Genomic DNA, 17,857 nt, shown 5'->3' with positions numbered 1-17,857 from the left:
ATTAATAACAAGAACTCCTACCCGACACCAACTAGTGCCACCCAGAGCTCTGCTACTAATAACTAGAGCTCTCTTCTGACACCAGCCAGTGCCACCCGGAGCTCTGCTATGAATAACAAGAGCTCCTTCTTGATACCACCCAGTGCCACCCGGAGCTCTTCTATTAATAACAAGAAATCCTACCCAACACCACCCAGTGCCACCCAGAGCTCTGCTGTTAATAACGAGAGCTCTTTTCTGACACCTCCCTATGCCACCCAGAGCTCTGATATTAATACACAGAGCTCTCTCCTGACACCAGCCAGTGCCACCCGAAGCTCTGCTATTAATACAGAGAGCTCTCTTCTGACACCAGCCAGTGCCACCCAGAGCTCCGCTAATAATAACAAGAGCTCTCTTGTGACACCACCCAGTGACACCCAGAGCTCTGCTATTAATACTGAGAGTTCTCTTCTGACTCCACCCAGTGCCACCTGGATCTCTGCTATTAATACCGAGAGCTCTCTTCTGACACCAGCCAGTGCCACCCGGAGCTTCGCTATTAATACCGAGAGCTCTCTTCTGACACCAGCCAGTGCCACCCAGAGCTCCGCTAATAATAAGAGCTCTCTTCTGACACCACCCAGTGCCACCCAGAGCTCTGCTACTAATACCAAGAACTCCTTCCTGACATCACCCAGTGCCACGCAGAGCTCTTCTGTTAATACAGAGAGCTCTTTTCTGACACCACCCAGTGCCACCCAGAGCTCTGCTATTAATAACAAGAGCTCCTTCCTGACACCACCCAGTGCCACCCTCAGCTCTGCTATTAATAACGAGAACTCCTTTCCGACACCACCCAGTGCCACCCAGAGCTCTGCTGTTAATAACGAGAGCTCTCTTCTGACACCACCCAGTGCCATCCGGAGCTCTGCTGTTAATAACGAGAGCTCTCTTCTGACACCAGCCAGTGCCACCCGGAGCTCCGCTATTAATAACGAGAGCTCTCTTCTGACACAAGCCAGTGCCACCCAGAGCTCTGCTATTAATAACAAGAGCTCTCTTCTGACACCATCCAGTGCTACCCAGAGCTCTGCTATTAATAACAAGAACTCCTTCCTGACACCACCCAGTGCCACCCAGAGCTCTTCTGTTAATACTGAGAACTCTCTTCTGACACCACCCAGTGCCACCCAGAGCTCTGCTATTAATAACAAGAGCTCTCTTCTGACACCACCCAGTGCCACCCAGAGCTCTTCTGTTAATACCGAGAGCTCTTTTCTGACACCACCCAGTGCCACCCGGAGATCTGCTATTAATAACAAGAACTCCTTCCCGACACCACCCAGTGCCACCCAGAGCTCTGCTGTTAATAACGAGAGCTCTCTTATGACACCAGCCAGTGCCACCCAGAGCTCTGCTACTAATAACAAGAGCTCTCTTCTGACACCAGCCAGTGCCACCCAGAGCTCTGATATTAATAACAAGAACTCCTTCCTGACACCAAGTGCCACCCAGAGCCATCCAGTGCCACCCTGAGCTATGCTATTAATAACAAGAACTCCTACCCGACACCACCCAGTGCCACCCAGAGCTCTGCTGTTAATAACGAGAGCTCTTTTCTGACACCTCCCTATGCCACCCAGAGCTCTGATATTAATACAGAGAGCACTCTCCTGACACCAGCCAGTGCCACCCGAAGCTCTGCTATTAATACAGAGAGCTCTCTTCTGACACCACCCAGTGACACCCACAGCTCCGCTAATAATAACAAGAGTTCTCTTCTGACTCCACCAAGTGCCACCTGGATCTCTGCTATTAATACCGAGAGCTCTCTTCTGACACCAGCCAGTGCCACCCGGAGCTTCGCTATTAATAACGAGAGCTCTCTTCTAACACCAGCCAGTGCCACCCAGAGCTCCGCTAATAATAAGAGCTCTCTTCTGACACCACCCAGTGCCACCCAGAGCTCTGCTACTAATACCAAGAACTCCTTCCTGACATCACCCCGTGCCATCCAGAGCTCTTCTGTTAATACAGAGAGCTCTTTTCTGACACCACCCAGTGCCACCCAGAGCTCTGCTATTAATAACAAGAGCTCCTTCCTGACACCACCCAGTGCCACCCGCAGCTCTGCTATTAATAACGAGAACTCCTTTCCAACACCACCCAGTGCCACCCAGAGCTCTGCTGTTAATAACGAGAGCTCTCCTCTGACACCACCCAGTGCCACCCGGAGCTCTGCTGTTAATAACGAGAGCTCTCTTCTGACACCAGCCAGTGCCACCCGGAGCTCCGCTATTAATAACAAGAGCTCTCTTCTGACACAAGCCAGTGCCACCCAGAGCTCTGCTATTAATAACAAGAGCTCTCTTCTGACACCATCCAGTGCCACCCAGAGCTCTGCTATTAATAACAAGAACTCCTTCCTGACACCACCCAGTGCCACCCAGAGCTCTTCTGTTAATACCGAGAACTCTCTTCTGACACCACCCAGTGCCACCCAGAGCTCTGCTATTAATAACAAGAGCTCTCTTCTGACACCCCCCAGTGCCACCCAGAGCTCTTCTGTTAATACCGAGAGCTCTTTTCTGACACCACCTAGTGCCACCCAGAGCTCTGCTATTAATAACAAGAACTCCTTCCTGACACCACCCAGTGCCACCCAGAGCTCTGCTGTTAATAACGAGAGCTCTCTTCTGACACCAGCCAGTGCCACCCAGAGCTCTGCTACTAATAACGAGAGCTCTCTTCTGACACCAGCCAGTGCCACCCAGAGCTCTGATATTAATAACAAGAACTCCTTCCTGACACCAAGTGCCACCCAGAGCCATCCAGTGCCAACCTGAGCTATGCTATTAATAACAAGAACTCCTACCCGACACCAACTAGTGCCACCCAGAGCTCTGCTACTAATAACTAGAGCTCTCTTCTGACACCAGCCAGTGCCACCCGGAGCTCTGCTATGAATAACAAGAGCTCCTTCTTGATACCACCCAGTGCCACCCAGAGCTCTGCTATTAATAACAAGAGCTCTCTTCTGACACCACCCAGTGCCACCCAGAGCTCTTCTGTTAATACTGATAACTCTCTTCTGACACCACCCAGTGCCACCCAGAGCTCTGCTATTAATAACAAGAGCTCTCTTCTGACACCACCCAGTGCCACCCAGAGCTCTTCTGTTAATACCGAGAGCTCTTTTCTGACACCACCCAGTGCCACCCAGAGATCTGCTATTAATAACAAGAACTCCTTCCCGACACCACCCAGTGCCACCCAGAGCTCTTCTATTAATAACAAGAGCTCCTTCCTGACACCACCCAGTGCCACCCGCAGCTCTGCTATTAATAACGAGAACTCCTTTCCAACACCACCCAGTGCCACCCAGAGCTCTGCTGTTAATAACGAGAGCTCTCTTCTGACACAAGCCAGTGCCACCCAGAGCTCCGCTATTAATAACGAGAGCTCTCTTCTGACACAAGCCAGTGCCACCCAGAGCTCTGCTATTAATAACAAGAGCTCTCTTCTGACACCATCCAGTGCTACCCAGAGCTCTGCTATTAATAACAAGAACTCCTTCCTGACACCACCCAGTGCCACCCAGAGCTCTTCTGTTAATACTGAGAACTCTCTTCTGACACCACCCAGTGCCACCCAGAGCTCTGCTATTAATAACTAGAGCTCTCTTCTGACACCAGCCAGTGCCACCCGGAGCTCTGCTATGAATAACAAGAGCTCCTTCTTGATACCACCCAGTGCCACCCAGAGCTCTGCTATTAATAACAAGAGCTCTCTTCTGACACCACCCAGTGCCACCCAGAGCTCTTCTGTTAATACTGAGAACTCTCTTCTGACACCACCCAGTGCCACCCAGAGCTCTGCTATTAATAACAAGAGCTCTCTTCTGACACCACCCAGTGCCACCCAGAGCTCTTCTGTTAATACCGAGAGCTCTTTTCTGACACCACCCAGTGCCACCCAGAGATCTGCTATTAATAACAAGAACTCCTTCCCGACACCACCCAGTGCCACCCAGAGCTCTTCTATTAATAACAAGAGCTCCTTCCTGACACCACCCAGTGCCACCCGCAGCTCTGCTATTAATAACGAGAACTCCTTTCCAACACCACCCAGTGCCACCCAGAGCTCTGCTGTTAATAACGAGAGCTCTCTTCTGACACAAGCCAGTGCCACCCAGAGCTCCGCTATTAATAACGAGAGCTCTCTTCTGACACAAGCCAGTGCCACCCAGAGCTCTGCTATTAATAACAAGAGCTCTCTTCTGACACCATCCAGTGCTACCCAGAGCTCTGCTATTAATAACAAGAACTCCTTCCTGACACCATCCAGTGCCACCCAGAGCTCTGCTATTAATAACAAGAACTCCTTCCTGACACCACCCAGTGCCACCCAGAGCTCTTCTGTTAATACCGAGAACTCTCTTCTGACACCACCCAGTGCCACCCAGAGCTCTGCTATTAATAACAAGAGCTCTCTTCTGACACCCCCCAGTGCCACCCAGAGCTCTTCTGTTAATACCGAGAGCTCTTTTCTGACACCACCTAGTGCCACCCAGAGCTCTGCTATTAATAACAAGAACTCCTTCCTGACACCACCCAGTGCCACCCAGAGCTCTGCTGTTAATAACGAGAGCTCTCTTCTGACACCAGCCAGTGCCACCCAGAGCTCTGCTACTAATAACGAGAGCTCTCTTCTGACACCAGCCAGTGCCACCCAGAGCTCTGATATTAATAACAAGAACTCCTTCCTGACACCAAGTGCCACCCAGAGCCATCCAGTGCCAACCTGAGCTATGCTATTAATAACAAGAACTCCTACCCGACACCAACTAGTGCCACCCAGAGCTCTGCTACTAATAACTAGAGCTCTCTTCTGACACCAGCCAGTGCCACCCGGAGCTCTGCTATGAATAACAAGAGCTCCTTCTTGATACCACCCAGTGCCACCCAGAGCTCTGCTATTAATAACAAGAGCTCTCTTCTGACACCACCCAGTGCCACCCAGAGCTCTTCTGTTAATACTGAGAACTCTCTTCTGACACCACCCAGTGCCACCCAGAGCTCTGCTATTAATAACAAGAGCTCTCTTCTGACACCACCCAGTGCCACCCAGAGCTCTTCTGTTAATACCGAGAGCTCTTTTCTGACACCACCCAGTGCCACCCAGAGCTCTTCTATTAATAACAAAAGCTCCTTCCTGACACCACCCAGTGCCACCCGCAGCTCTGCTATTAATAACGAGAACTCCTTTCCAACACCACCCAGTGCCACCCAGAGCTCTGCTGTTAATAACGAGAGCTCTCTTCTGACACAAGCCAGTGCCACCCAGAGCTCCGCTATTAATAACGAGAGCTCTCTTCTGACACAAGCCAGTGCCACCCAGAGCTCTGCTATTAATAACAAGAGCTCTCTTCTGACACCATCCAGTGCTACCCAGAGCTCTGCTATTAATAACAAGAACTCCTTCCTGACACCACCCAGTGCCACCCAGAGCTCTTCTGTTAATACTGAGAACTCTCTTCTGACACCACCCAGTGCCACCCAGAGCTCTGCTATTAATAACAAGAGCTCTCTTCTGACACCACCCAGTGCCACCCAGAGCTCTTCTGTTAATACCGAGAGCTCTTTTCTGACACCACCCAGTGCCACCCGGAGATCTGCTATTAATAACAAGAACTCCTTCCCGACACCACCCAGTGCCACCCAGAGCTCTGCTGTTAATAACGAGAGCTCTCTTATGACACCAGCCAGTGCCACCCAGAGCTCTGCTACTAATAACGAGAGCTCTCTTCTGACACCAGCCAGTGCCACCCAGAGCTCTGATATTAATAACAAGAACTCCTTCCTGACACCAAGTGCCACCCAGAGCCATCCAGTGCCACCCTGAGCTATGCTATTAATAACAAGAACTCCTACCCGACACCACCCAGTGCCACCCAGAGCTCTGCTGTTAATAACGAGAGCTCTTTTCTGACACCTCCCTATGCCACCCAGAGCTCTGATATTAATACAGAGAGCACTCTCCTGACACCAGCCAGTGCCACCCGAAGCTCTGCTATTAATACAGAGAGCTCTCTTCTGACACCACCCAGTGACACCCACAGCTCCGCTAATAATAACAAGAGTTCTCTTCTGACTCCACCAAGTGCCACCTGGATCTCTGCTATTAATACCGAGAGCTCTCTTCTGACACCAGCCAGTGCCACCCGGAGCTTCGCTATTAATAACGAGAGCTCTCTTCTGACACCAGCCAGTGCCACCCAGAGCTCCGCTAATAATAAGAGCTCTCTTCTGACATCACCCAGTGCCACCCAGAGCTCTGCTACTAATACCAAGAACTCCTTCCTGACATCACCCCGTGCCATCCAGAGCTCTTCTGTTAATACAGAGAGCTCTTTTCTGACACCACCCAGTGCCACCCAGAGCTCTGCTATTAATAACAAGAGCTCCTTCCTGACACCACCCAGTGCCACCCGCAGCTCTGCTATTAATAACGAGAACTCCTTTCCAACACCACCCAGTGCCACCCAGAGCTCTGCTGTTAATAACGAGAGCTCTCTTCTGACACCACCCAGTGCCACCCGGAGCTCTGCTGTTAATAACGAGAGCTCTCTTCTGACACCAGCCAGTGCCACCCGGAGCTCCGCTATTAATAACAAGAGCTCTCTTCTGACACAAGCCAGTGCCACCCAGAGCTCTGCTATTAATAACAAGAGCTCTCTTCTGACACCATCCAGTGCCACCCAGAGCTCTGCTATTAATAACAAGAACTCCTTCCTGACACCACCCAGTGCCACCCAGAGCTCTTCTGTTAATACCGAGAGCTCTCTTCTGACACCCCCCAGTGCCACCCAGAGCTCTTCTGTTAATACCGAGAGCTCTTTTCTGACACCACCTAGTGCCACCCAGAGCTCTGCTATTAATAACAAGAACTCCTTCCTGACACCACCCAGTGCCACCCAGAGCTCTGCTGTTAATAACGAGAGCTCTCTTCTGACACCAGCCAGTGCCACCCAGAGCTCTGCTACTAATAACGAGAGCTCTCTTCTGACACCAGCCAGTGCCACCCAGAGCTCTGATATTAATAACAAGAACTCCTTCCTGACACCAAGTGCCACCCAGAGCCATCCAGTGCCAACCTGAGCTATGCTATTAATAACAAGAACTCCTACCCGACACCAACTAGTGCCACCCAGAGCTCTGCTACTAATAACTAGAGCTCTCTTCTGACACCAGCCAGTGCCACCCGGAGCTCTGCTATGAATAACAAGAGCTCCTTCTTGATACCACCCAGTGCCACCCAGAGCTCTGCTATTAATAACAAGAGCTCTCTTCTGACACCACCCAGTGCCACCCAGAGCTCTTCTGTTAATACCGAGAGCTCTTTTCTGACACCACCCAGTGCCACCCAGAGATCTGCTATTAATAACAAGAACTCCTTCCCGACACCACCCAGTGCCACCCAGAGCTCTTCTATTAATAACAAGAGCTCCTTCCTGACACCACCCAGTGCCACCCGCAGCTCTGCTATTAATAACGAGAACTCCTTTCCAACACCACCCAGTGCCACCCAGAGCTCTGCTGTTAATAACGAGAGCTCTCTTCTGACACCACCGAGTGCCACCCGAAGCTCTGCTATTAATACAGAGAGCTCTCTTCTGACACCAGCCAGTGCCACCCGGAGCTCCGCTATTAATAACGAGAGTTCTCTTCTGACTCCACCCAGTGCCACCTGGATCTCTGCTATTAATACCGAGAGCTCTCTTCTGACACCACTCAGTGCCACCCAGAGCTCTGCTGTTAATACCGAGAGTTCTCTTCTGACACCCCCCAGTGCCACCCAGAGCTTTTCTGTTAATACAGAGCTTTCTTCTGACAAAACCCAGTGCCACCCAGAGCTCTGCTGTTAATAACCAGAGCTCTCTTCTGACTCCACCCAGAGCCACCCAGTGTCACCCAGTGCCACCCAGAGCTCTTCTGTTAATACCGAGAGCTCTGTTCTGACACCACCCAGTGCCACCCGGAGCTCTGCTGTTAATACCAAGAGTTTTCTTCTGACACCGCCCAGTGCCACCCAGAGCGCTGCTATTAATACCATGGACTCTTAACTATCAGCTGAATGTCAGGTTACTGTGTTAGCTTAGAAGGTTCCTGTGCCTGCCACACCTGGCTGACTTCAGACACACCCTCCATGACACAATGAAAACCTGCTCATGATGCAATGAAATGAAGTGGTTTCTGGGTTCGCAGCTGTGACGTCTGCTGAGACCTAGATGTTTAAACCACATTCATAAATCACAGCTCTCCTAGTCCTGTGTACGTCACACAAAGTGTAATTAATGTGTCACGTCTAATCCTCGTCAGAATATATGTCCTCATCTCAGGGCCCGCTTTAGGGGGTGCGACCGGTGCGGCAGCACTGGGTGCAGACCTGGAGAGGGCACGGTGTTTAGCAATAATGCACGATTTAAAATCACCTGCTGCAGAGTTCCTTGTGTGTCCAGCTTTCAGGCAGAAATATAAATGTAAAGATAACTTTTGTAATGGACGTTCCTGCTAGAGGTAAGGATCGGAGGTTTAATGCGCCATGAAGTAGCTCTGGGGGCCAATGCACCTGCTGCAGAGAACAGACCTGTAGCATGTGGATAGCTGAGTGGGTGAATGAAGCCAGCCTTTAGCAGCGCTTTACAACACGTGTAATGTGAGTGAGGCGAGGGGCACTCCTGCCAGACGGGAGTGAGGGAAGTCCCTGGGGAGGGAGCGCCGCCGGCCTCATCTCACTCCAGAGGGGGCCGGGGGTCTCATCTCTGCCCTGTAATACTGCAGGTCTCCAGAGGGGGTCGCAGCGGTGAATACATCTGTGAGTGCAGGGGGGTCTCGCAGGTTTCCCCCCAGCTCCCTGGAGCCAGGAAGTGTCCCTTAAATTCATGTGATTAAAAGTCTTCAGTCGGACACATCGAACACCTGAGCGCATGGAAAAGATGGAACAGGATTCTGTAACAAGCAGGTGCACCCCGGGTTAACTACTGCCGACCTTGGACCTCTCTGAACACACCCCAGCCTGGATCGGGGAGCAGCATTAAAGGGACCACGCCCTTTCACCTGCTGAAATCTCTCCGGGGTTGGGGGGCTGAAGTCCCTACCGCACCCCAACTTCCAGCGCCAAGTGCCAGAAAGTAGACGAGGTGGCGCATGACTCACAGTGACACAATCTGACGTCAGACCCGTGCCCAGCTGCCCCCCAGTGACGTCAGGACCACCCCCGAGTCACACATGGAACCAGACATGTGACCCCACCAAGAGTGGGTTTAGGGGGTGTCTTACCTCGAGCACCTGGCAGCAAACCTCAAACTGCAGCCGGTGGAGGAAGGCCTAGGCCTCGGTGCCACTGCACCGGCCGCACCACTGACCCTGGGAGAAAGCAACGCGGGGGACTGGCCCAAGGATACCACACGCACAGGGGCGTCGGAGACAATACATTTCTGGGGGGGCAGCGGCAGCCTGTATGCGAAAGGCAGGCTCCCGAAAAATATACACAGTCATAGTTTGGACGTGAAATAGCGGGACAGGAAGTCATGTTGTCACAGTGTGAAAGTATCTGTTATTGTTATTTACATTCAGAAACGTGAAAAGCATGTCGATTAACCCTGCATCTCGGAGAGAAAAGGAAGAACAGCCCCTCTGTGGCCGGCACCCATCATGCCCCCGCCTCTGGAGACAGGAAGGCAGAGTTCTAGTAACACTTCTACTGCCTGTGTGACCTTGGGCAGCTCAGCTCCACATCAGTCAAATCTGGCAGCTCTTTACTCCACGGGATCCTGTGATCCCTGTACAACGGGCAGGCGATCATTTCTATATCAAGGGCTCCTTCTGATGCATCAAGATTACAGTGTCAGAACTGGACTTTCATTAGGTTCTTACTCAGTTCTGACTCTCAGGGCCAGCAGCCAAGGTGAAAGGCAGGGCAGGGAAGTAATCAAGGCAGCTGTTTAAAGCAACAAATTGAGCCTTGCTTTTCTTTCTTCTGCTCTATTTTAATTGCTTAAAATGACAGAAGCTACGCACTAAGGCAGTGATTCCCAACCGTTTGACTCCTGAGGACCCCCACTGAAGCACTACTGGACCCCCAAGCAATTTGTACAATAAAAATACACCAACAAGTTCGCATCAAACAAATACTTGAATTACTAAAGATATATTTTTTATTGAAAAACTAAGGAAAAATCAAAACATGTTAAAGGGAAGGTTGGCACTACTTCTTGGCAACTAACTTTTCAATGTTTGCTCTTATTTGGGAAAGCTGAATCCTCAGGACAGATTCTACACTTCCCAAGCGACTACTGCTTTTATTTTTTAGGTACATAAGATCTGAGAAAACGTTTCACACTAATGTGTGGTGGGGAAAGAAAGTAAAGCCATAAGGGCCTCTCGTCTCGCCATAGCCTCTCTGCCACATATAAATGATTTGCTTTATAGCACCTCTCATACCAGTGTAGGGTGTCGGAGCACTTTACAGGGGACTACAAGGTGTAGGATTCACGTCATCCACACTTGTAGGCATTTTCTGAGAGTGCTCGGTCTGGAGAAGCACAAACTCAGGATCAGAATATAGCACAGTGGTTAGAGTTCACTTTAATAATAAGAATCTATTTCTCGGCAATCAAACCTTTTTTAACAGCATAAGGAAAATGAAAGACTAGGGAAAACAGCATGACTTTCTAACCTGTACCATGCAGTTTGCACGCAGCTCTTTGACGGCATTTCATTGTTTACTGTGCTACATTACGATTGTAATTTACGAGCTGCACTTTAACAAAAGAATCTCTGTGACAAAAGTAGTAACCCACTGTTCTATGCACATAAAATACATTTTTTGCATGATCCATGTTCCTTGCAGGAGGCATGTTAACCATCTGCACTACCTAAGATGAGTCAAAACTGCCACTGGATAAAACTCCCATCTCTCTCCAGCAGGTAAATTAATCCAAGTAGCAGGTACTGACGTAGACAGTTATCTTGACTTTTTTATTTTTGCCCGAAAGCTGATGGATTTACAAGGAACTTTGCAGTGCCTTTAAAACTGCTGCCCAAAGGAAGTAATAAATATAAACATGCATGTGTTTCTAGAGGCCCCAGATGGAGAAGTGCGTTCCTGCTGGTCTGGACCTGCAAATCCCCAGGGAATGTGTCACTGACCGCTGGGGGGCCTCAGACCACTGCACTAAGGTTTTAAGTGGTTTGTGGGTGGGTGAGGTTCGGGAACGGTTTAGGGCTCAGGGTGGGTGGGAGATATCCGGAGTAGTTTTGTTTTAGGGGTTGGGGTGAGTTTTAGTATTAGCGATCGGGTACTTCTGGGCCTTAGGACAGGTTGGGGGGGGGTCACATGATAGAACCACGAATGCCATTCCCACACATGCCTATACTAGGCATGCCTTTGCAACAAAAAAAATCATTGTAAAGGCATGCGTTGTAAAGGCATTGGTGGTAACAACATGGTCGTTGTTCCGACCACGTTGTTAAGGTATACGTGGTTCCAGCATTCGTGTTTCCATCATACATTCAGCCAAGAGTGGCATAGAGTGCATTGGTGCAGACTGCAGTAGAGTGGCATAGAGTGCACTAGCCTAGAGTGCAGTGGCCTAGAGTGGTGTAGACTGCACTGGTACAGAGTAGAGCGGGGAGTTTTAGTGTGCAGTGTTGCAGAGCAGAGGGTCGTAGAGAGCAGTGGTGTAGGGTGCACTGGTGCAGAGTAGAATACAGTGGCATACAGTGCAGAGGTGGAGAGTAATGTAGAGTACAGTGGTGTAGAGTGCAGTAGTGCAGAGTAGAATAGAGTGGTGTAATGTGCAGTTTTTCAGAGCAGAGGGCCGTAGAGTGCAGTGGTGTAGAGTGAGGTGGAGTACAGTGGAGCAGAGTACAGTGCAGAGGTGTAGAGTAGAGTGCTGCAGTAAAGTACAGTGGTGTATATGCATTGGCATAGAGTAGAGTGGTACAGAGTAGAGTAGAGAGGTGCAGAATGGAGTGGTGCAGAGTAGATTGCAGTGGCATGGAGTGGTGCAGAGTAGAGTAGAGAGGTGTGGGATGGAGTGGTACAGAGTAGAGTGGAGAGGTGCGGGATGGAGTGGTACAGGGTAGAGTAGAGAGGTGCAGGATGGAGTGGTGCAGAGTAGAGTAGAGAGGTGCAGGATGGAGTGGTGCAGAGTAGAGAGGTGCGGGATGGAGTGGTGCGGAGTAGAGTAGAGAGGTGCGGGATGGAGTGGTGCAGAGTAGAGTAGAGAGGTGCAGGATGGAGTGGTGCAGAGTAGAGAGGTGCGGGATGGAGTGGTGCAGAGTAGAGTAGAGAGGTGCAGGATGGAGCGGTACAGAGTAGAGTAGAGAGGTGCGGGATGGAGTGGTGCGGAGTAGAGTAGAGAGGTGCGGGATGGAGTGGTGCAGAGTAGAGTAAAGAGGTGCAGGATGGAGTGGTACAGAGTAGTGTAGAGAGGTGAGGGATGGAGTGGTACAGAGTAGAGTAGAGAGGTGCGGGATGGAGTGGTGCGGAGTAGAGTAAAGAGGTGCGGGATGGAGTGGTGCAGAGTAGAGTAGAGAGGTGCAGGATGGAGTGGTGCAGAGTAGAGAGGTGCGGGATGGAGTTGTGCAGAGTAGAGTAGAGAGGTGCGGGATGGAGTGGTGCGGAGTAGAGTAGAGAGGTGTGGGATGGAGTGGTGCAGAGTAGAGAAGTGCAGGATGGAGTGGTGCAGAGTAGAGTAAAGAGGTGAAGGATGGAGTGGTACAGAGTAGAGTAGAGAGGTGCGGGATGGAGTGGTGCGGAGTAGAGCAGAGAGGTGCAGGATGGAGTGGTGCAGAGTAGAGTAGAGAGGTGCAGGATGGAGTGGTACAGAGTAGAGTAGGGAGGTGAGGGCTGGAGTGGTGCAGAGTAGAGAGGTGAGGGATGGAGTGGTAGAGGGTGGAGTAGAGAGGTGCGGGATGGAGTGGTGCAGAGTAGAGAGGTGCGGGATGGAGTGGTGCGGAGTAGAGTAGAGAGGTGCGGGATGGAGTGGTGCAGAGTAGAGTAGAGAGGTGCAGGATGGAGTGGTGCAGAGTAGAGAGGTGCGGGATGGAGTGGTGCAGAGTAGAGTAGAGAGGTGCAGGATGGAGCGGTACAGAGTAGAGTAGAGAGGTGCGGGATGGAGTGGTGCGGAGTAGAGTAGAGAGGTGCGGGATGGAGTGGTGCAGAGTAGAGTAAAGAGGTGCAGGATGGAGTGGTACAGAGAAGAGTAGAGAGGTGAGGGATGGAGTGGTACAGAGTAGAGTAGAGAGGTGTGGGATGGAGTGGTTCAGAGTAGAGTAAAGAGGTGCAGGATGGAGTGGTACAGAGTAGAGTAGAGAGGTGCGGGATGGAGTGGTGCGGAGTAGAGTAGAGAGGTGTGGGATGGAGTGGTGCAGAGTAGAGAAGTGCAGGATGGAGTGGTGCAGAGTAGAGTAAAGAGGTGCAGGATGGAGTGGTACAGAGTAGAGTAGAGAGGTGCGGGATGGAGTGGTGCGGAGTAGAGCAGAGAGGTGCGGGATGGAGTGGTGCAGAGTAGAGTAGAGAGGTGCGGGATGGAGTGGTGTGGAGTAGAGTAGAGAGGTGCGGGATGGAGTGGTGCAGAGTAGAGTAGAGAGGTGCGGGATGGAGTGGTGTGGAGTAGAGTAGAGAGGTGCGGGATGTAGTGGTGCAGAGTAGATTAGAGAGGTGCAGGATGGAGTGGTGCAGAGTAGAGTAAAGAGGTGCAGGATGGAGTGGTACAGAGTAGAGTAGAGAGGTGAGGGCTGGAGTCGTGCAGAGTAGAGAGGTGAGGGATGGAGTGGTGCAGAGTAGATTAGAGAGGTGCAGGATGGAGTGGTGCAGAGTAGAGTAAAGAGGTGCAGGATGGAGTGGTACAGAGTAGAGTAGAGAGGTGAGGGCTGGAGTCGTGCAGAGTAGAGAGGTGAGGGATGGAGTGGTGCAGAGTAGAGTAAAGAGGTGCAGGATGGAGTGGTACAGAGTAGAGTAGAGAGGTGAAGGATGGAGTGGTACAGGGTGGAGTAGAGAGGTGCGGGATGGAGTGGTGCAGAGTAGAGTAGAGAGGTGCAGGATGGAGTGGTACAGAGTAGAGTGGAATGAGATAAAGTAGAGTATGCATAGTGTGGTAGCTCACTGCCGTTACAGGCAACATGTCTTCAACTGAAATGAATATTATATATGCACAGACATAGGGCCTGATTCCAACTTTGGAGGATGGTGTTAAACCGGCCCAAAAGTGGCGGATATACCACCTACCGTATTACGAGTCCATTATATCCTATGGAACTCGTAATACGGTAGGTGGTATATCCGTCACTTTTGGGACGGTTTAACACCGTCCTCCAAAGTTGGAATCAGGCCCATAGAGTTTTACTGATGAAAGTATACAGCACACACATGTTAATGGGTGGAAAGGTCATTAGCAAGTGTATTGATTTGTTTTGATCATCTTTCACATCTATATACTTAGGTATCTTCACATTTCCTTTACAGACATTTAACGTTTGTTGTGTGGTGGAAAGAATAGCATTCTAAAGCCTTCCTCCACCACACCCCCAGTAGCCAGCATGAATGTCATATAAGTTCTCTCACTTTGAAGCCAGAGAAAGAAAGATAAACGCCAAGCTCTATGGGAAGACAGAGCCTGTAATTTGACCTTGGTCTTTGAATGCACAGCAAGTAAGACAAGATAAGAACAATATTCAAAGGCCTGTTTACAGACATCGAACACCGGTGGAAGCATACAGTAAACAAGAGATGCTCCACTGGAGGGACAAACTCAAGCTGAACAGCCTAATACAAATTCAGCTAACAAACAGAAACCAAGCAAATGTGAGTTACAAAGCACAAGGCCAAAGGTAAGCAATGGGTGGAATACATTCCCAGGGAAGCTTTCCAAATGTCCCCTAAATGTCTTTAGTAAACCAGACAGTTTTGATCTAATGAACTCAGCCTTGGCCATATGTTTATGTAATTCCTCTGTGACTTGCAATATCCTTATACTGTATGGCAGGGGGTACTTTATCCCTTATATTATGGGTACTCGCAAACATTTACCCAGGGGCCACAAAGTTTGGTTTGTGATGCGACCAAGGGCTGCATTGATGCTAGGAGAGTGCGGGGACAGAGTTTGGGAGAGTGCTAGAGGGTGGAGGGGGTTTGACAGTATGGTGGGTGAGAGGGAAGCAAAGCGTATACAGATCGAGTGGGTGAATTGCAGAATTTGAACCAGAAAACGTGGGATTAATCCTGGCTTACCCACTTTACCAAATTGTGTGCTCGTAGGCAATTGTTTTATTTCCTTTTCCCTCATTTTTGTATGTAATAGACCCTCAAAATACATTACTTCATGATTTGGGCTGTACAAAACCTTTTCCCGTGCTTCATTTAATATACTATGTTGTTTTTCTTGTATAAAAGGACCCCCAGCCACCAAGGAGTGCACATAACATCTGACATTCCTCTTAATTCATTAATGGCATTTATTTTTTTCAGGGTGGGGGGAGAGGGAGAATGAATATTTCTGAATTTATGTTTGAAAACTATCACTTAAAAAGAAAATACTTCTCAATGCATTAATATAACCGGATGTACTAAGATGAAATGTCTCTGCATGCTAATGACATACACTTTTTGATTGTTTGAAGAGACCTTATCATAATTTTGCACTTTAGCTGCAAGATGTCTTGAAAGATAAAGGTGTTTCCAAAGTTTAAGGTGTAGAACAACCTAGTCACTTCCTTTCTTTACCTTCAATTAACACTTAAATGATGGTATTCCTGTTCATTTAACATGCTTTTGATCATAGTGCTGAGCAGAGTAAGCAGCAGCCCAGTGCTGCGTGGACCAGGGGGCCCCATGTACAGGTCAGACGGGACGCATGCGGCCCCCGGGCCGTACTTTGAGAATCACTGCCTTATATTAAGAACTATGTACTGAAAGTTATAACCTCATGCAAAGTTTGGTGAGCCTGTACACTGAACCTCCATACCACCTTCTCCCAGACCTGTGTACCGTCCTCCACCCCCTACATCAATTTGAGGGGCGCTGTGTGAAATGGAACATTCATGATGAGCCAATTATGATACACGTCAGAAGATTGACTAAGTGATCTTGCCCTCTGCAACACAGATTTAAATATATGCAGAATTACCACTTCCTTCTTTCAGACACAAAGATATCTGAGGCGTGCTATGTACCTTTCTATTCCACGTTGCTGAAGACGGGGATGTTGAACCATCGACCTCCTCTGGCCTAACCGACATATCAGAGTAAGGATTCTTTGTCCGTGGAATCCATGCTGCCACTGCTCGGAGATCTGACAGACCAGAATACAATATGTCATCAAAACACTGCGACAGTCAAACAGTATCTTGCTATTTAGTGCCTTTGACACACGCTCTTATGGGCATGGACTGCACTCACTGTATTTTCCTGTAACATTATGAAATGTGTGCAGATTTATGCAAACGCACTGATACAGACACTGTATTGATGATGCCTTAGTTGGTTATCACCAGGGCCACTAGAATTATGTGATTGTGCGCTGCGGTGTTCATCACATAATTATGGATTTGCCACAAAATACATCATCTGCTGCATTATTGCAGATTTAAACAAAAAGAAATTCTAAGTCAAACGGGTTAAAAAGTTACTAAAAGCAGAACAACACATGTTGCTGCACAGTGGAGGCCCCAAAGGTAGATGCTAACCTTTCTTCTGCTTGTTGCTATATTTAGGTGTTAACCTGATACTAATGAGGTACAACCTAAGCACAGAGAGTACTAACAAGTGTAAAAATGGGAAAATATTGAAATACTATCACAAAATATGTCACATTTTGCCACTTCTTGCTGCATAACTTAGTCATTACTTCCACATAATTTGGCCCTCTCCTGTCACATAACTCTAGTGGCCCCGATTATCACAAATGTATCATCTAACTGTTATTCTTTATTTACCATTTACTTCCTCTACTTGTAAAAAAAGAAAATTAATAACAAAATGATAATAGAAATAACATGAGAATGTTCAAAACAGAAAAAATAATATACTTCAAAGTACTTCAATATGCTTAAGTATTTAACGACAACAACAACATAACTAATAACGCTAGGCTAAGCTGCCAAAATGAAACATGGCTTCTCCCAGTTAACCACACTGTAATACAACTAGTCATTACTTAGATAAGAAACATTAGGTGTAAATATTAGAAAGAGATACCATTCTAGCAGCTATATTACATAGTGCGAATAAGTTAAATCTCGCCTTCCCTGTTTCACCAAATGGTGTGATCCTTGGCAACTACATATACTCAGGTCACAAGTCCTAAAACTAGAAATGGGGGAACTTATCAAGTTTGGCGGTATGCAAGTGACATCACAACGCATGACATCATGATGCATGACATTGCACTTGGCATCACAACCCATGACCTCACAGGAAGTAGCATCACATCTCACACCTCAGTCATATGTTTAGCAGCTCTATCATGAGCACATTACTATATTTAACAAATTCGATTTTGCTTTGGAATTGTGCCAAAAAAGTTACGCAACCCTGACACAAAATCTGGGCCTCAATTTATAAATTTATTTTTTTAGATGCTCTACCCTCAAGACATTGGCATCAAGGAGAAATGTGGCAGTAAATCAGTTCTGCTTAATTGGTGCAAAGTCTGTATTTTAAAATATCTTATGGAGGTTAAGGCATCTGCTGAGGAGATCTTTGTGTGCCCAGTATATCTCAGGGAATAACAATGTTTAGACACTCTGCAATGGGATAAGTAGTGCTATAAAAGAAATAAAGCAAAATAGTGGTATTTAAATTGTTA

At 48.6% G+C, this 17,857-nt stretch overlaps 4 protein-coding genes across 5 annotated transcripts in view; 3 read left to right on the top strand and 1 right to left on the bottom strand.

Annotated features, from left to right (window-relative positions):
* The window catches only part of LOC138249656 (NACHT, LRR and PYD domains-containing protein 3-like), an 886,959-nt gene that overhangs the window by 854,474 nt on the left and 14,628 nt on the right, over window positions 1–17,857 (bottom strand). For both annotated transcript variants that reach the window (XM_069203614.1, XM_069203615.1), the window contains exon 2: window positions 16,224–16,342. The gene's annotated coding sequence lies outside the window, so the exon portion shown is untranslated. The remainder of the gene's footprint in view (window positions 1–16,223; window positions 16,343–17,857) is intronic.
* On the top strand, window positions 109–2,828 carry LOC138249004 (serine-rich adhesin for platelets-like). The gene is made up of 2 exons (XM_069203060.1): window positions 109–1,506; window positions 1,626–2,828. The coding sequence occupies exons 1-2, from the start codon at window positions 109–111 to the stop codon at window positions 2,826–2,828; spliced, it is 2,601 nt and encodes an 866-aa protein (XP_069059161.1).
* LOC138249003 (uncharacterized) lies at window positions 2,945–3,658 on the top strand. Its single transcript, XM_069203059.1, has one exon. The coding sequence runs from the start codon at window positions 2,945–2,947 to the stop codon at window positions 3,656–3,658; it is 714 nt and encodes a 237-aa protein (XP_069059160.1).
* Window positions 4,906–7,142, top strand: LOC138249002 (serine-rich adhesin for platelets-like). Its single transcript, XM_069203058.1, has 2 exons — window positions 4,906–5,874; window positions 5,994–7,142. Exons 1-2 carry the CDS (start codon window positions 4,906–4,908, stop codon window positions 7,140–7,142), a joined length of 2,118 nt encoding a protein of 705 aa, XP_069059159.1.

This window comes from Pleurodeles waltl, chromosome 8 (assembly GCF_031143425.1).
Source record: "Pleurodeles waltl isolate 20211129_DDA chromosome 8, aPleWal1.hap1.20221129, whole genome shotgun sequence".
NCBI lineage: Eukaryota > Metazoa > Chordata > Amphibia > Caudata > Salamandridae > Pleurodeles > Pleurodeles waltl.
This window is presented reverse-complemented; position numbering and strand designations above follow the sequence as displayed.

Excerpts from the sequence above, each read along its gene's own strand:
- LOC138249004 (XM_069203060.1), top strand. The coding sequence starts at position 109 with ATGAATAACAAGAGCTCCTTCTTGATACCACCCAGTGCCACCCGGAGC. Across the intron at positions 1,507-1,625 it reads GTGCCACCCAGAGCCATCCA|AGCTCTGATATTAATACAGA; the intron begins GTGCCACCCTGA and ends TATGCCACCCAG.
- LOC138249003 (XM_069203059.1), top strand. The coding sequence starts at position 2,945 with ATGAATAACAAGAGCTCCTTCTTGATACCACCCAGTGCCACCCAGAGC.
- LOC138249002 (XM_069203058.1), top strand. The coding sequence starts at position 4,906 with ATGAATAACAAGAGCTCCTTCTTGATACCACCCAGTGCCACCCAGAGC. Across the intron at positions 5,875-5,993 it reads GTGCCACCCAGAGCCATCCA|AGCTCTGATATTAATACAGA; the intron begins GTGCCACCCTGA and ends TATGCCACCCAG.